The 19600-nt window shown below is 41.5% G+C and overlaps 1 protein-coding gene across 1 annotated transcript in view; it reads left to right on the top strand.

The window, feature by feature from the left end:
- Positions 1–19600, top strand: part of Erich1 (glutamate rich 1) — a 55660-nt gene that overhangs the window by 21736 nt on the left and 14324 nt on the right. Inside the window, exon 3 of the mRNA XM_051182069.1 lies at positions 3795–3929. Coding sequence (XP_051038026.1) covers positions 3795–3929 — 135 coding nt within the window. The remainder of the gene's footprint in view (positions 1–3794; positions 3930–19600) is intronic.

The following is a 19600-nucleotide window of genomic DNA, read 5'->3' as shown; positions in this document are numbered from 1 at the left end:
TCAGGCAATGCTGTCTCTCATCAACATATTTATGGTGATTGTAAATGGTAGAATAACAAAACAGACACCTTCTGCCAAACTTAAGCTCACACTTTACTGGGGGACATGATCAAACCTGTGAATAAGTAATATAAAATATGAAAATTTGCAATAAAACTGTGCCCAGAATATGGTTGGCTGCAAATATTTCCATAGTTCCTGCAAAGAGGAAATTGAAGAGATCATAACACAGAAGGCAGCCACCGAGGTGCATTTGAAATGTAGTCGACACTGAGGTCCAGGAAAAGACTCTATGGTGAGGAGACACTGTGAGGACCGTTCTCAACTGAAGAACTGCTGTACAATCATTATGATTATGAAGAACATGGTATGAAGCATGAAGAAGGAAAAATAGCAGTGTAGACACACAGGATGAGGGTGTAAGCAAGACAGACCACCGAGGCCAGGGACAGTGAGACAGACCCTCACCCAGTGGCAATGCACCACTTTGACCTTTCGTTTTGTTCAGGGTGGTTAGTTACTGCTGCCAGCCTATGTCTACATCCAAATGTTTAAGTTGAAACTGTATTTAGTTTAAATTAAAGATTCTCTTTCCTGTTGTGCTAGCAGTGTGCTCAGCAATCCCCAGCCACATGGGATGGCGACTGAGGCAGTGAACACTTAGATATAGGGCATTTTTATCAGAGCAACATTTTCTTCTCTAATCCACGGAGCACAGCGGGCCTGATGAGTTAGTGCATTGTGATTTTTTTTTTTCTTATTTTTGTTGAGATCACCTGTATTGCTAAGGAGAAATGAACTGACTAAATTCCAGAAGCATAGAGAATTTAAAATTGAACATAAAAATATAGACAACATAGGAGAATTCTTTCCCTATGAAGTTATACATATGGCCCAGGGTCATAAAAATTGTTTGGCTGTACTTTATAAGATTCAAAAGTATACGTGCCAGAATTGCCACATGAGAAGTCAGAAAACAAATAGTGAACTAAGAAAACAATGGCAGCTGATAGCGTGGACAGCGAATTCATTTATTTAATATGTAAAAGACTCATGGGTTAGTTTAAAAAAAAAAAAGGATAAATACCTCAGGGGAAAGTGGACAAAACAGGGTTATTGGCATTTCACAAAACAACCATGCAACCCTCTCAACACCAAGAAAGGCATCAGCTTCTACTAATCTTAGAAACACAAATTAAAAGTGAATTGTGAGCCCTTTTTCATCTATCCTATTGTCATGGAGTTATCAATCTATGTCCTGTGTCAGCCATGCAAGCCTAGCTGTCATGACTAAAGGCAGAGAGAGGATGTGGTCAGCTCTAAATACACCCACCTGGGCCCAGAAAGTCTAATCTAGTCAGTCTCCCTGTGAACTGTCTCCTATGTCATAAGATTGGCATGCTCCAAGTTATTAACTATGGAATTGTTCAAAGCAAAGAGAGATTAGAAGTCTGAATTTTCACACTGGGGGCTAGTTCAAATCTTATGCATTTATTCATGTATTTTGTATTGACTCTGTGTGTGTGTGTGTGTGTGTGTGTGGGTGTGTGTGTGTGTGTGTGAGCCATAGTGTAGAGGTCAGAGGACAACATGCAGAAGACAGCTCTGCCCACTGTGTGTTCTGGGATTGAACTCAGGTAGTCAGGTTTGGCAAAAACACTTTTACGTGCTAAGTTTTCTCACCAGCCCCGGGGTGGGAATGGAAGTGGAAAGTTGATTAAATGATTTGTGGCACAATTGTTCCCTGGAAGCTTATGCTCTCTTCAAAAGTCATGTATGCCCCTAAGTTGTCCACTAGAATGAAAGCAAAGATGAGTTATCAGGTGGAAAGGTAAGAGACAATGAGTATAGAGAATAAGATAGGTTTAATGTGTCCGTCTAGTTGCATATTCACCAGTAGCCTTGCAGAAATCCAAAGCATATGGCAACATTTGTTGTGGTGGTATATTATTTACGATCTAATAAAGCTTGCCTGAAGATCAGAGTACAAAGTTAGCCACAGCCATAGATAGAGGTCAGGCAGTGGTAGTACACACCTTTAATCACAGCACTAGGGGGATATATAAGGCAGGAGCCTATCCATAGAGTCAGCATGTGGTTTCCAACCAGAGGAAGACTGTCTACTGGCACATTCCACTTCAAAATCTGTTGTTAGATGTGTCATCTTTCATTGTGTGACTCACCTCATGCTTCCCCCTCTATCCATTCCAGTAATTTAAGTGAACAGTGACATTTCTAAGTTCTATTTAACTTTCTTATTAAGAAAGATTTAGCGGTTAAAGGCTTTCAAAAGTACCCTGTGAAAAATGATCAAGTGTTGATGTTGTACAGTAGGATTAGTATACATAGAAGCATATCTCCATCTGCCCTTGATTCTAGCAGGGAATGGCGTAGTAATTAATCAACTGTGTGAATCAAATTAACAGAACAACCAGAATTCTGGCAACGTTCAGAATACTTATCCTCCAGAGAGTGAAATATATTGACGGCAGAAGAATTTGAAAAGGTTTCATGGTTTTTGCATTTAAATATCTTAAAAAGCATGTCTTCACTGTGTTACTTTATTCTGCCTTGATCGTTAGTTTAAAATAAATTGCTAGTTGCTGGTTTAAAATAAAATGTTAGTTATTCTGTGAAAGACTAGCAGGGAGATCCATTTCTGTTTGCCATGTATATGAGAGACAATTTAATGTGTTATCAATGAAAATACAAAACTTAAGAGGATTGATAGAAAATATTAGAGCACATGAGAGAAGATCCTTTATCTTGGGATATGTGTGCAGGTAGCCTTGCTGTCTGCTCCTACAGCCATGAGCTTCTCCTCCACCTTTCCAGCCATTGTGGACTGACCCTTTTAGCTCTAAGCCAAAGTTAACACTTCCTTACTTAAGATACCTGTCAGGTACAGAAGTGAGGAAAGAAACTGATGCAGATAGCCATAGGCAATGTTCATAACAGTGACCATTCAAAGCCACTCTCCACGTGCAGAATTCAGGACACTAATTAAAAGATAAATTATAATTTTCCGTAGCATAGACTATTTTGTACTATTAAATGGACATGCTGGCTAAAATCCTATATACTGTGCTGTATTATTTGATGATATTATACTCAATTTTAAATGATCATGTAATAAATGTACTCCATGTGAATTGTGTATTGTATGATGTTAAAAAAGATACTATATGTATACTTGATCTTTTAATCACTCTCCTGAATTCAGCATACAACTTCTGTGTGCACATGTTGATCATCTGAGAGGGTGTCCATATCTGTGTCTGTACATGGTTGTGTCTGTGCATACATGTATGTGTATGTAGATTTATGGACATGTGTTCTAAATGTGAGGGAATTGTACGCACATTCTCTGTACATGTTACAGAGAAAATGTGGAGACACAATTCAGGGGGAACTAGGTACAGAAATGTTGGAAAATTCATGTTATGATAATGAGTGTGTTGTTTGCACTGTTTATATTTTCTGTCACACATTCCTGTTATATTTCATATCATCTTATACAAGTTTACATTTTGACTAACTTAATGTGAATTCAAGAAATTGTAGATGGTTCACTTGTCATGACTGGTCATATAGCCGACTTGCTTTACTGAAAAACATACTTGGTTTTTTAAATTCAGTGTTTATGACAGTGATTTGGTGTTATTGAGTTACTTGATTTTCTTGTCTTCACTGAATTTTATTGGAGAAACAATGCTAATGTAATCAGGGTTGATAACTGTCTGCTTATATTATGTAATATTTACTGGTGCATGCTGTCCCCTTTTCCTCTGCAGATGGTGACATTAAGATCCAGCCTGAACGTCGGCTCTACACTGTGAGTTTGCCTCCTCCAGGGTATGTTCCTAGTTTGCCAGAACCTACCAGCTGTGCCAATCCTGGAAGTGCTTCCAGTGGTGGTGACACAGAAGGTAAAATGTCTGGGAAGGAAAACTGAGTATTGTTTCTGTCATTATTGTCTAGTATTACATCATTTTTCAATGTGTAAATTAGCTTCTAAACTTATAATTTGATGGGTATGGGCAAGCATATTGTTGCATAAACAACCATATAGAGGGCTGATAGATATTTTTGCAGCATTAAAAATGATTACAAACTTGTAATAGCAGAAGAGAACTTGGTACAGGGGAAGTTAAAGTTTGGAAAGTTTATGAACATACTGGGTAATCCCTAAGCAATCTGGAATCAAATGCACCACAATGCTAATAGTTGGTTTAATAGAATTTTTGCCTTGATTTTTCTAAGCTTTTCAGATTTTCTAAAAATTATGAAGTCAAGAAATTACCATGTTCTATATCTCTTTGAGGAAAATATTAGCCTGTTAAAATTGCATTTATTGTTGAATGTCTTATTGAAAGAAAGTATTCCAATGCTTGCACAGTTCACTATAGATGTAGAAGTACTAATATTTCCAAATGTTTTTATCTTAACATTAAAAATGATTAGTTTTCCTTTTGAATGTTCAATTTGAAAACTTTTAAAACAGGAACATGTTTGAAGAAAGATTCCCCCATCACCTCCCACCCCAGGATGATTCCTATTAAGTATAAAGAAAGTCTGTACTCTAAATCTTAGTTAATTTGACTATCAAGAAATTGTGGTTTTTTTTCTAACACATTGATCTTTCTGGTTTCCTAATTTAAAAAAAAAAAATCAGAAAATGTAAAACTAGAATTGGAATAGCTCAAAAATCAAATAGTCATTGTTTCAAACCCTGTTGAAAATCTTTGAAATATTAGTTATCAGATAAATCATTTACTTAGGAAATTTAACTGTGTGCTTATGGAGAAGGGTTATTTTTTGTGAATATATGTCATTGTGAACTGAATGTGCTTCATGAGAAAGTATGTTGGGTTCATTCATGTGCTATTACATGCATTCCTGTGTGCAGTTTATTCACTGACATGCCTCCGTGTACAGTTATCTCATTGTGTATATTTGACCCAGGTGCTGCTGCTCACCGTGGGCTCTCCTGCACTTTCATACCCAGGTGTCACTCACTCAGGTGCTATTGCATGGAGCTGGCTCTCCTTCACCTGCTGTTGTGTAGTCGGCTACCACATGGCATTATATACATTTAGTTCTCAGCCACACAGCATTGTACAGAGTTTAGCTCTCACTAATACTGGCACATTTAACTCTCACATGTTTCTGGGTAAAGTTTGCTGTCAATTGTGTGTGTGTGTGTGTGTGTGTGTGTGTGTGTGTGTGTGAGTGATATTGAGTACAGTTGTCTCTCACTCGTGTGTTTTTATACGCATTTGGTTCTCACATGCTGTTGTTACATAATCAGTGTCCACTCACATACTGCTGTATGTAGTTGCTGTTGTACATAGTTGTTGGCTCCGTTGCTGACAATCCTGAGGGTGGCCTAATGCAAGAAACTGTGTTAATTAAGAAAGTCTTACTTCAGAAACACATTGGTGCTAGGTTGGCAAATACATCTTCTTACCAAAGTTTTTCTGTGTGATTAGTGTTACCTTCTTCTTGCAGCCTGCAGCTACTGCCACCTCCTGCAGGCAGGATTTTGGAAACTGTTTTAGCCTGGCAAAAAGAAAGTTGAACTGAGTTCTGAAATCCGCATTAGGATTCATTGCACTGAAACTACAATTAGACAGAGTTGATGTTATTACTGTAGCTTTGAATAGCTCTTACAAGTTACATTTTTAGTTGATTGTTAGTCAAAGTGTTTCTACTACTTTTTTCCTCCTCTGCTTCCTGTCTCCTGTGAGGTAAATATAGTCACCTTTGTTGTAAATGGGAAGTGTGGGTGAAAATCACACTTGCCCTGGAGCAAGCGGGCCAGGAATATGGATGTTTAGAACAGGCCAGGACCCTCTGAGTCCCAAACTAATTTTTGGTTGTTGTTTTTCAATTGTTTGGGTTTTGGCTTTTTTTTTTTGGGGGGGGGGGCTCTTGCTTTTTCACCCAAGCTAGTGTCAAGCTTACAACCTCTTTCCTCAGACTCTCTAATAGCTAGGATTTAGGGATATACTATAATGCCCAGTCCTGCCAGTTTCCTGATGGAGCATCTACTTCTCTAATCCAATGCCACCTCCCTGACCCCCAGTCCTACCTGCAGAGGATCTGCCAGAGACTAGACCGCAGCTGCCTGTTAGAGGTTCTGTTTGTCTGTCAGAGTCAACTTGAACTAAAAACATCAGTCTCTCAGGATGTCTTTAAACAACTCATGGATCTGATTCAGCTGGGAAGTTGGTATCTCAACTTTGAATGCTTATAAATTAAACCACAGTGATTAGGTTTTTTTTCCTCCGTCAACTTTTAAGTATATTTTTCATGATAAATTCCATGAAATGAGCATTTAAAGATAATTGAAATAGTAGGGTGTCTGACACAGTGACAGCCAGAAGACTTTCTGTGGGTTGGGGTGTGTTGAAAGCCTTGTAAATTATCTGGAGCCAGAACATCTAACATTCCAAGAATTATGTGACCAACTCTGAGGGCTAAGACATTCATATTTCATGTGGTGACATTGTATATGTTGTGGGGTGGTTCTCCTGACCTGACATTAGCCTTGGGTTCCTTCGTCTGAGGTCCTCACAGTGTTTGTTTGAAAACCCGTCCCTTTGCCTCCCATTTTTGGAGTGTCAGTCACATAGTATCTGCTCCTCCCACCACATGTCAGCCTTGAGCTGCTCACACTCAGTATAGCAATCAACATGACGCCATGACTTCCATCTAGAAGTTTGCTCATCAGCCAGACTAGGCATGTGCTGGAGTATTAGAGGAGCCAGGTGAGCATGTTCAAGTCCAAAGCCAGTCTTGAGGTGCCTCACAACACAGAATGCAGTGTGCCATTTAAACTCTCACTGTGGGCCAAATCACAGTTTTCTTGAAGACAGAACAGTACTGGTAAAATGTATTTTGTTTCAAATTTGAAATATCTCTTCATGTCTCTTTTGTAGATTTCTTGTGTTCTCCGGCATTGATTTAAAACCATGTAGATCCATGGCACCTGACTACTCCTCCCAGTGAGAACATATTAACTATGTGTTATGCTGGTGTTTCTGAGAAACCCACCTTTCACTGTTGAATACTGATGGCTCAGTTTCTGATTCTCATGCCCTACATTTGCTAACCACTTAAGTAGCTGAACCAAGGATGCAGCTTTGCAGCAGATAGCAACAAGCCTTGATGCCTTGCCTCGTCTCCTTAGAAACAGTATTGTAACTATGCTCTCAAATCTCAGTCCCAGCTCTGCAGTGAACCCCAAGGCATCCAAGGATCCTGTTGTCTTGCATGTGCTTATTGAAAATACCACTGGGTGAGTCTGGAGTATATTCAGCTGGTTGCCAACACACCTGTCAACCAGCACGTTCTCTACTTTAATCTCCATTTCCCCAGATAAATAAAATATTTCCATTAGCTCCCTCATTTCCCTTTTCTGCTTTCAGATGTTCTCATCTCATTAGCAAGGATGTGTCACTTGAAACAAAGTAAACTGACAGATATTTGTGAGGGTGGCAAGCTCATTTGATTCTAGAGCAAGGCTCCTGACCCACCATCATGGCTTCTATGTGGTCTAATGAGGATACAAGCCCTGCCTGGTAGTAGAACCAGACCAAGTCCTAGAACATCAACATTACATAGAAAGCCTGCTGTTTACACATTATAGATGCAAAAACCTCATTTGTTGTGATTAACAGGCAAGTCTTTGGAAGGAATGCCTTTTCTGTATGCTGTAATAGTTGGTATTTTTTCCTAAATAAAAGTAATTTTTTTTTTCCTCTTGGCTATAAACAGTGCTGGTCAAAGGGAAATCAAACATAGAAGATGTGTAGGGAGTAAAATGTCATCACAGGGCACTAGACAGGTGTAGTAAATATCTATTAAAATCTCTCCCTGTACATATTAATGTACATACACACAGGTTTCATACAAACTGTACCCTTTTTTTGTTTTAAAAAATATTTTTTTTTTCTGTCTGTATGTCTGCCTGCAGGTCAGAAGAAGGCACCAGATCTCATTACATATGGTTGTGAGCCCCCATGTGGTTGCTGGGAATTGAACTCAGGACCTCTGATAGAACAGCCAGTGCTCTTAACTGCTGAGCTGTCTCTCCAGCCCACAAACCATATTTTTTCTTTTCTGTGTATATAAACATCCTTTTTCAAGAGTAAAGTCTACTTTAAGAGCAACTTCTTTTATAACAAGCCTCCATTTTACCTTTGAATGTACAGGAGTTTATAGTGTATACACTATTGTCTTTGTACATAAACACTCTTACATCACATTGCATTCAAACCTGTCTGCTCAGCCCCTAGAGATAAAGATTATTGGGAACTGAAAGTTCCGTGTTGCTGTGAAGAAACACCATGACTGAAACAACTTGAGGAGGGAAGGGCTTATTCAGGTTACATTTCCAGGTAACAGTTCATCACCGAGGGAAGTCAGGACAGGAACTCAAGCAGGGCAGGAACATGGAGGCAGGAGCTGATGCAGAGGCCATGGAGGAGTGCTGTTTACTGGCTTGTTCCTCATGACTTGCTCCGCCTGCTTTCTTCTAGAACCCAGGACCACCAGCCCAAGCATGGTCCCACCCCCATCAATCACTAATTAAGAAAATGCCCAGAGGGATGGTGGTGGAGCACACCTTTAATCCCAGTGCTCGGGAGGCAGAGGCAGGCAGATCTTTGCGTGTTTGAGGCCAGCCTGGTCTACAGAGCTAGTTCCAGGAAAGCTAGGACTGTTACACTGAGAAAACCTAACTTGGAAAGAAGAAGGAGAAGGAGAAGAAGGGGAAGGGAAGAAAAAATTACTTTTTAAACTCAGTACCTTCTCTTGGATTATCTGTTAAGGTTCTTCTGTGTTTGTAGAAAACATCCCTATAACAACGTAGTTCTTCAGTTCCTACATCTTATTCTTGGCTTTCTTCACTCTTGTTCATCATAACCCAAGTTCCTCCCCAGATGAGCTCCAAATGTGTGGAACAAGGTGATGTGCAAATGTGAACATGGCCAGCTTTGCATTCCCTGTCTTATGTCAGCATTCAGTGAACCAGATTAAACATTTGTACAAACTGCTTATTGGGTGTGTATTGGTATTCCCCTTGTTTCAGAATCCCAAAAGTGTGTGACTGCACGGTGTGCTCTTTGCAGTAGGATGGAGGTTCTTGTGGTTATTGTTCCAGAAGCAATCACCAGGTGAGGTAGGTTGTTGGCTGCCTGGCAGGAAGAATGAACAATGCACATTCCCTGTGTGTATTCTCTGAGAGGTAGCCTCTGGCTATCATGTGGCCATGCAACAGGTCGATAGAAAAGTCAGTTTGCCCAGGTACAGCCAGGCCCAACAAAGCCCTGGCTTGGCCAGGTGTCACATTCTGAACACTGTACATGCCCAGGGTATGAGAATGCTTCATTCTTACTGTGTGTGGACACAAGGTGGAACATGTAACTGTTTAAGGTGAGATGGCCATGCGTGAGGCTACAGATGGAGAGACATCCCCAGTGAAATCCTGTGGTGATTTGAATGAGGATGGCCCCCACAGGCTCTTATGTTTTAATACTCAGTCTCCAGTTGGTAGAACTATTTGGGAAGGATTAGGAGGTGTGGCTTGTGAGAGGAGGTGTGTCCCTCTGAGGTTTTAAAAGACGAGCACCATCCCCAGCCCCTCTGGGGAGGTGAGCGGATAGCTCTGTAGCTGGTTGTCTTCTTCCCTGTGGTTTCTGAGGCTCAAACTCAGGTGGCCAGGCTTGACAGTGAGCACCTTCACACATCAGGCCATCTTGCCAGCACCGTGCATCGTTACTATACATCTTCCATGAAATATGGGAGGAAAGAACTGCCAGATACCAGGAAAAAAAATCTATGGTCATGCCAACATAGACACAGTACAGAAACAGGGCCATGGCGTGAGCGTAGCTAAAGTTTCCAAAGTCCTGTGAAAGAGAGGACCGAAATGATGGCCTTGGACTTGGAATACCGATGGCTCTTCATGTGCCCCACCAGCCTCCCTTTCAGCTGAGTGAGGAACTCCATTGCTGTTCATTAAAAACCTGTGGCTGTGAACTAGCAGCTGGCCATGAGTTGCCCAGGTGACTGTGCAAATGGCCTTACAGGCCACTTCCACCAGGTGGCTCTCTTGCCTTCCTTTGACCATGGCTCCTGGGACTTCTGACATGAGTGAGCTGTAAATTGGTTTCCAACTCAGAAGTCACTGGGCTCCCGTCATGAACTTTTTTTTTTTTTTTTAAGATTTCTGTTTCAAAACTTTCCACACAAATGGCCTGCTTGGTTGTGTGGTTTTCGTGCCTGTTCTCACTGAACTCTTCAGCCAAAGAATATTGGGACTCACTGTTCTCTTGGGTTGTAGAAGCCACTGGCTGTGTGAGATGGATTAACTGATTGACAGACCAAGGACCCCTAGTTAGAATCAAAAAGAACCAGGGTTCCAATTTAAACTCACCCTAATCTTCCTGATTGGCAGCGGTAGAAAACCTGAGCTAGGGACCCTTTTTGGTGACAGATACCAAGGAGTACCACTGACACCCAGTAGATCTAAGTGGATCAAGCTACTTTGGGCTCCAGAAGTTACCAGCTCATGTTTATGAGGATAAACAAGCCTATCCTGTATTTTGCTTTTTGAGTACAAGGGATTCTCCTGTGTGGTCTTTATTTCTGCCTCATCTAAAATTAAAACTGCCTTAAGATGTTGGAAACTCAGAAACAGCTATGATGGATCCTTCCTAGTGGAGAGCTAGTAGTCAGTATGCAGGGGAAACAACATACTTTATCAGTAATACAGACCATGTGTTGTTCCTACAACAAACAAGAGGTCAGCTTTGGGGAGTCCAGGCAGGTTTTACGAGGGACTTAAATTTCAAGCTCAAGCTGTACAGGTAAGAGATTGGTGAGTGAGCAACAGGAATGATTTGGGTTTAGGAAGAAAGCAAATAATTTTGAGTGATACCTCGCTTGGGGGTGAAAACTATTCTGAATGGTCAAGCTTGGCATGTCTCCAATCCTGTAAATTATCTTCCTTTGCCAAGAAGAGTTCATAGTACATATTTTTAAAAAATGAATTTAAAAGAATTTTTAAATGATTGTTTTTTTAAAAATAACACTTATGTGTGTAAGATGAGTTTTGCTTGACAACATAATATTTAACACCAAAGAAAACGATAAATGGGTCTTGATGTAGGGTGTTATATATGTACCATATATAAACATAAAATACTGTGGGCAGAAGAACCATTAAACCATGTGTCTAAATTAATGATGAGCTCTTCAAACTAAATAGCACCAAAATGTTAAACTTAAGAAACAAATATTAAATATTCCTCTCTAGAGAAATAATTTCTAAGCACCTGGCAAAAAGACAGCACTTTGTGAGAAGGTTGAACACAGGCATACATCTAGGACAGTTGGTTGGTTTTCCCTGCAGTAATTAGCATCAGACCTCCACAGGTAAAGGATGGAATATGAGTCAGGAACAAGCACAAAGTATGAGGATTGGATGTTATTTCTGACAAATTAGTTGGTTCTGTTTACTCCCAGGAAGAGGAGGAAGTGCACCTTGGCAATCTGATAGCTAAAGCATACTCTAAGCCCACACTTGACCTTGCCGAGCAGCTGAAGGTGTTAGAAGAGCCAGTCATACATCCTAGAAAAATGGGTATGATGGGAGAATCTTGAAGTTGTTCTCCAGGGTTGAGAAGAAGTGCCTGAGCAGCTGTAGTGTGTCCTATGGTGTGAACGTCACCTCCGCTGTTCTGGGGTATGAGCATTGTTACCTCCAGTGCATCAGCAATAGTCAGGGTTCTAACATGGCAGCCACACAGCCGCATACTCAAGAGATGTGAGTCGTGGCTTACCGTTCCAGAGTTCATAACAGTGGAAGAAAGGCATGGCGGCAGGACCAGCTGGTCACTTACATCTCAAACTACAGACAGGAACACACTAGAAATGACACATACCTTCTGAAACCTCAAAACCTGTCCCTCCTGCCCCTGTGACACACCTCTTCCAACAATGCCACATTTCCTAATCCTTCCCAAACTTTCCTACTAACTAGGAACCAATTGTTCAAGCGTGGAGACCATTATCCTCAAAACTACCGCCACTGGTGTTATTTGTCCCTACTCCTTCCTCAGTCTTCTGTGACATCCCAACCCCATCCCAATTTGGAGCCCCCTCTCCCCATTTTTCCGTTCTTCACTTTGTGTTACCTGTATCCTGTCATTCTTCTCTCTGTTGCCCACCCCCATGGTCACCCCTGCTTTCCTGGTTTCTGCATTTATTCCAGGTTGCATGCTTACATCTGAAGACTTGGAGCCAGGAGAGAGAGCGTGCAGCATTTGTCTTTCTAAGGGTCTGGGTTACTTCACTCAATATAACCTTTTCTAGGTCTGTGCACTTAACTGCAAGCTTTATGATTTCGTTTTTCTTCACAGCTGAATGGGTATATGCACCACATTTCCATTATCCATTCTTCTGTTGAAGGGCGTTTGGGTTGTTCACATTTCCTGGCTACTGTGAATATTGAACATGGTATAGCTGGGTCATAAGGTAGATTTATTTTTAGTCTTTTGAGGGCTCTCCCTACTGACTTCCCAATGGCAGGACAAGTTTGTGTTCCCACTAACAGTGAACCAGGAGCTCCCTTTCCCTCGTGCCCCATCCAGGATTTACTGACAGCTATTTTGTTCATCTTATCTATTCTGACTGTGATGAGATGAAATCTCAATTTGCATTTGCTTAATTGCTGAGGGTGATGGATGCTTTTGAAGGTGTTGCTTAGCCATTTTTTATTTCTTCTATTGATAATTCTGTTTAGATCCCCAGCTTCTTCTTAATTGGATCATTTGTTCCCTTGACTGTTTTGTTTTGGTTTTGGTTTTGGTTTTTTAGTACATTTAGTACTCTGACAGATTTATACTGCAGAAGATTCTTTCTCATTCTGTGTTTCTTCTCCAGGTGATTGATTGTTTCCTTAGCTTCGCAGAAGCCTTTTGATTTTATGAGACCCCCCACTTGTCCATTGTTGGCCTTTATCCCTTGCCTAGTGAGTTCCTACTCAGAAAGTCCTTTCCCATACATTTTACAGGATACGGCCTATGTTTTCTTCTAGCAGATTTTTAGCATTTCAGGTTTCTGAAGGAGTGCTTTGACCCACTTGAGCTAGTTTTTATGTAGGGCGATAGATAAATTCTTCAGCAACATTTGCTGAAGCTGTTGTGTATGATTTTGACCTCTTTGTTGAACAGCAAGTAGTTGTAATGTATACTAATATTTGGGTCTTCTATTTTATTCTGTTTTCTGCATGTCTGTTTTAGTAACAGTAGCACCTTGTTTCTATTATGACAGCTCTAATGTAGGGAGTGGATGAAATTCTGAGTCAATGTGCTGAGTTTCCAGGCCACTAGTGCCTCTCCATCAGAGCGCATAGCCCACCCAGTGCCAGTTTTCTGTACAAGTGTCTGTGTGTCTGTCCTTTCTTCATCATTGCCCCTGTCAGGTTTTCGGGACCCAGCTGCTCAGGTCTTGGCACTCTATAAAATATCCTGGAGTCTAGGATGGCAGTCCCTCCCGTGTTACTCATTGTCCTAGGGATTGAGTCTTTTACTTAGGATTGTGGTCTTTTCTGGTCCCGTGTGAATTTAGGAATTTTTTCCCTTTTTCTGTGAAGAATGATGTAGGTATTTTGATTGGGATTGCACTGATTCTGTAACTACTCTTGTACCAGTATACAATATTGAGCCAATCCCCAAGTGTGAGAGATCTTTTCAATTTTAGTGTTATTCTCCATCTCAGTAGTCAGACATTTGAAGTTTTCTTTGTAGAGATCTTTCCCAACTCTGTGGTCAGGTTCTTCATTCTGGTCCGGACATTTCACTGAACGTTAGGTTCCATGAGAGACCCTGACTCAAAGACACAAAATAGATGAAGAACAATGAGGAAAGACACATAATATCAACATCTGGCTTCTGCACCTACCCTCACACACATGTACACACTCATACTAACAAATATTTGCATCACATAAAACAACACACACACACACACATGTTTATTTGGGCATTTAATGAGTACATTTAATGGTTGAAAAACCATTATATGTGTGGCTTTCTCTTCCTTTTAATTGTTTTCAGTTTTTCTTTCCACTCTTCCCAGATCCTCTCCTTCCTACTTATCTTCATATTCTCTTTGTGTTGGCATAGGGTCTGTCCTGGTTTGCGTGCCTAATGCCATTCTGTTGAAGAAATCTGGTTGTCACCTCCCAGCAGCTACTGGTTGTAAATAGCTTCTTGGTTAGGCATGGGACTTGGTGCCATTTGTCCTTCTCTGTCATGGGATTTGTCTAGCATAAACTTCACACAGAGAGAATTAAAATATTTATATAAATAGTAACCTAGAAAAATTGGACCTTCGGCATATTAGAGATTTTTCTGGAAGGAATTCAAGAACTAATCTTATTTAAAGTAGTTAAATAGTAATCCAGGTGGAATTCAAGAACTAATCTTATTTAAAGTAGTTAAATAGTAATCCAGGTGGTGGTGGCCTGTGCCTTTAATCCCAGCGTTCGGGAGGCAGAGACGATGGGTCTCTGTGAATTTGAGAACAGCCTGGTCTACAAAAGCGAGTTCCAGGACAGCATCCAAAGCCACATATATTTGTCCCCATACTTATCAAGTATTCATGAACATGTAGTTTAGCAATGAAAAAGACTCTCTTCCTTAATAAGAGCTAAAGTCAGTGTTTCCTTAGATGGCATCTGTCCTAGATAGGTTTCTTATTGCTGTGATAAAACACTGACCAAAACCAACTTGGAGAGGAAAAGTTTGTTTGGCCCACAGGTCACAGTTCCCCATCAAGGGAAGCCAAAGAAGGAAGTGAAGACAGGGATCAGGTCCCAGGGACTGAGGCAGAAAACCCGGAGGAGTGCGGTTCACTCTCTCCTTTGTCCTGGCTGTCTCAGCTGCCTTCCTCATGCAGCCCAGGCTCACACGCCTAGAGATGACACCACCCATGGTGGGCCAAGCCTTTCCCCGTCAATGAATGACTGAGAAAATGCCCCATGGATACGCCCACAAGCCATCTGGAGGTCAGTTCTTCCCCTGAGGCCCCTCCCTCCCCGTAGTGTCAAGTCAATAGCAAGGCTAACCAGAACAGTATCTAATAATTACCAGGCATTAGCATTTAAAAATCATACAAAAGGCCACATCTAAACTGTCGCATTTTAACTCCTGCTCCCTTTCTGCCATCCCGTGTGTCCTTTCAGCGTCATTCAGATGGAACTGTGTCCTGTAACTCAAGGCCGTTTTAAAGTAAGCTATGAGAATAGATCAGAAGGCAATGGCTATTTTTAGTGCCTAATTCCACTCCGGCAGTGTATCCAGAATGTAGGTGCCAAACAGCAGCTAAGAGAATTTCAGCAAATTTAGATTATTATTATTTTTTTAATCATAAGGTCTTGAGAGGCATAAGATCTTGGGGATAGCATCATTTCAAACTTCATGCTTCAGAAGTTATAAATAGCCAAGCCTCTCTGGTTCCCTCTTGTGCACATTTTCTTACAGCTTTTATTTTTCCCATATGCAGAGGGTCAGATTATGGACTTTGGAGCTTGGGCTAGACATGTAGATAAAACTCCTAAGAAGGCAAGTCAAAAGGCTCCTTGGCACAGCAGAAGAGAGACACTGGAAAGGTTTCCTAAGGTGTGTATGTAACAGTTAGTTATCACCTTCTGGACATTCCTTGCTCTCCTGCTGTGACTTTCCTGGCATCTGGAAAATGGAGTCTTGAATGGTTTTCCTTCATTCTTGTCAACTTGATTCCATTGACAAAGCTTAGGCAGCTTCCATAGAGACCAAGAATGTCCCTCTTAATGGAGACCATTACAGAAAGCCACAGCTGATCAAAACGAGGAGAGAAACTGATTGTGGGGTGCCTGGCCCTGCCCCCACACCTGAGACAGAGCACTGGAGTAAGGCATGGCTTCCCACTCTGCCTCTATGGAAAAGGCTCCGGTGGGCTCCTATGCAGCCAAGACCTTCAGCTGATGTTCTCTAGTCACCACCTCTGAGCACTTGTCATAGAGACAGCACAGATCTTCTTGTCCACCTCCGTGTGCAGACAGAAAGTGTGACTTGTCCAGCCCTATGTGACCTCTGGCGAATGGTGTGAACTCTGGTGGCTGGTGAATGATGTGCCTTCTGGGGTTTTGTTTATCATACAGTAGGTGAGAACAGCTACTTTCCATGGTGAGAAAGCATACAATCCCATCTTGGCAATAGGAATGGATTGCAAAGGATAATGGGACCAGAGCCAGAAATGGCTTGACCTTAGCCTTGGTGTGTGCTAACTGCGCCTGTGGATTCAGACGCGCAGGGTGACCAGCTTTCCGGTCTCATGAGATCTTCCTTGCACAAGAGCTCCTCTTCTGCGTGCAGTGTGCTCGCCAGCCTCTGCTCACCCAGTCCATACCTCCCAGGAGCTCTGAGAGCCTACTAGCAAGTGTCCCCACATCTGGGTCTTCATTTGTATGGCTTTAGCATGAGAACTCCTGTGAGTGTTCTCTCGGTGGAAAAATAGAAGTCCACAAAGCCCCGGTCTATTTTGTAGAGTCCTTGAGATGGTTTCCATGGATCCATCCCTCCATTTTAGCATTCAAATAAAACAATGATTTTTTTTTCTATTTCCTTAATATTTTTATCAAATAGGCTTTGTTTTCTGCTATTATAAGGAATGCCAGAGGCTGTATAATTTATAATGAACAGCTGTATGTTTGCCTCATGTTTCTGGGGCCTGGGGGACTCATGTTTCTTTTTTTTTTCTTTCTTTCTTTCTTTTTTTTTAAGATTTATTGATTATGTATACACTGTTTCTTGTCTGCCTGCACACCAGAAGAGAGCATCGTATCTCATAATAGATGGTTGTGAGCCACCATGTGGTTGCTGGGAATTGATCTGAGGACCTGTGGAAGAGCAGCCACCTGGGAACTCTTAAGATCAAAAGGCCACACCTGATGAAGGCATTTGTATTGTACGGTCTGTGGTGGAATGCAGGGCAAGATGGCCAGGAGAGGAAAGAGGCTAGACTCCTCCTTTCAGTAGGCGCCTGCTCCCTCCTGGTAAAGGCTGAAATCACTCGCAAAGGCAGGATTCTCATGGCCTTACCTCTTCCCAAAGGTCCAGCCTCTATATTGTTGTGCTTAGGGGTTAAGTTCCCAACACAGATACATTCACATCATCTGGAGTATATTTTATTTATTAGCCTGTGCCTGTTTATTTTTTCTTTTCTTTTCTTTTTTTTTCTAAGTTTTGCTTTAAAGTTTTACTAGAAAAATTCATAGATGACAGATACATATTTTTTTAAGTAATGCTATATTTAAGAAGGCTATACATAAGAAATAGAGAGTTACAATATTTTTAAGTTTTGCACTAATACACAAGAACTAATCCAACAGCGCCCAGAAGATAAAATCAGAGGGGATCTCAAGTTCAAGGCCAGATGGGGCACCATAGTACTCACTATCTCAAAATGGGGGAGGGGAAATTGTGTAAACACTGGGGGCTGTTTTGTTTTGAGGAACTAGAGAGCAAACCCAAGACTTCACAAGACAAGAAAAGCAGTCCTCCACTGAGTGTCTCCCCAGCAGGCCCTAGCTAACACTGTGAATGCTTATTTACATTTAGAATTTTAAAAGTCAGGATGCTTTAAATCCAGTAATGATGGTTTTATCCACAACATCTAGTGCCCTTTTGTTTCTAATATTCTATGTTCTCTCTCTCTCTCTCTCTCTCTCTCTCTCTCTCTCACACACACACACACACACACACACACACACACACACACACACACACACCACGTTGTGGGATATTCCTTTACATTGTTTAAAGATCTGTCACTGTTGTTGGCTTAATAAAAAGCTAAATGCTCAGTAGCTGGGCAGGAGGTATAGGTGGGACTTCCAGACAGAGATAGATCTGGAAAAAAGAAAGGGGAAGTCATCAGCTGGATGCAGAGGAAGCGGGATGGATGGGTGAAGTGGAGATGAAGTAAGCAGTGCATGGCCGACAACTGTGAAAAAAAATACACACACAAGCACACACGCACACAAGCATGTGTGCCAGAGCCTTCTAACATGGTCTGTATTCAGAAATGATAAAGGACTGTCCAGGCACCTTTGTTCGGGACCCTGAGAGCATGCCTTCCCTCCTACAGCACATCCAGAACCGGTGCCAGACCCGTGGCCACAGTCAAGTGAATCCTCCGGAAATTCTGTAAGCTCCAAGGAGAATAACTCCCAGATGCCCCTGGAGTCCTGGTCAGGGATAGTGCATTAGCTGCTTTTCTTGTCACTGAGACCTGAAAGATGCAAACTTAAAGGAAGACAAAGTTCTTTAGGCTTACAGTCCAGAGGGTACAGTCCACCGTGTGGAAAGGCATGGCAGCAGGAGTGGGTCTTATAGTCTGCGGCAAGCTTGCAGTGGCTGCTTCTCACCAACCAGGGGACAGAAAGCCATGACCAGAAGTCAGATGGGCTACAGCTCTTAAAGTTCTACAGTCAGTGACTCCATCCGCCGGTCATATCCTTTACACAAAAGTCCTGTGACCTCCCAACACAGTGCCACCAACTAGGGAACATTTGACATTCAAACATAACAGATAAGGAGTATAGTGGATCACTGTCACTGTCTTTGCAGACCTGTGTACTCACCTCGTGACATGGTGGGTCACTGTCACTTTCTGGGCTGTGTTTGAGACCTCCAAGTCACTACTTTTTTTTATCAGGAACTCAGCAACATTAGTCACCGAGGCAAGCGTTTAAGGATGAAAATTGAGTTCAGTGATATAATTTATAAAATGAGGTCTTTCATTTCTGTTTATTTTATTCTCTGCTGCTCTGTTTTTAAACAGTCTCCATGTATTTGATTAATGTTGTTTCTTTTCTGTGTCATCCGCTTGATCGTGCTCAATATTAAATGAATGTTTTTATCACTTTGTCATTGTAGATAAAGAAATGCAATGTGTTAGCCTAGAATAGAGTCATCTGTTGTTAGCCTGTGAACTACAGTGGAGCCACCATTTGGTCATTGTAAGTTTGCTCTGGCCAAGCTTCCCATCCTCAAAGCTGAGCACCATCTCTGGTCCTTTAAAAGAAATGTATGCAACTTGCCATGGTGTGTGGGGGGACATTCAAACTGAGAGAAAACACCATGTAAAGGTTTGTAAAGTCTATGAAATAACCCTTCTTTCATGATAATAAATATTTTTGCATCACTTTCGATGATGGAACTAACAAGCAAATATCTATATTCCAGTTAGACACACAATTAATTTATAGCTTTTACCTGTAAAATATAAACAAACAAATAAGCCAAATGACCATTAAAAAAAAAAAAAAAAACTTCAGAAAAGATGTCTTGCTTCCGCAGAGATCCAGATGTGCGGTTGTACTCAGGGTGAACTCTGGCTTGCAGACACGAGGACAATGAGCCTCAGCTGTCTGGGCACTTGCTCTGCTGGTGTGAGCCCTCTCTAGGAGCTCAGTGAGTAGCCGTTGTCCGTCTTTTCATGTGTACTTTTCATGTGTACTTCCATCTGAACGGCGAGATTC

This window comes from Phodopus roborovskii, unplaced genomic scaffold (assembly GCF_943737965.1).
Source record: "Phodopus roborovskii unplaced genomic scaffold, PHOROB, whole genome shotgun sequence".
Lineage (NCBI taxonomy): Eukaryota > Metazoa > Chordata > Mammalia > Rodentia > Cricetidae > Phodopus > Phodopus roborovskii.
Note: the sequence above shows the minus strand (reverse complement) of the source record. Positions and strands in the feature narration are given on the sequence as shown.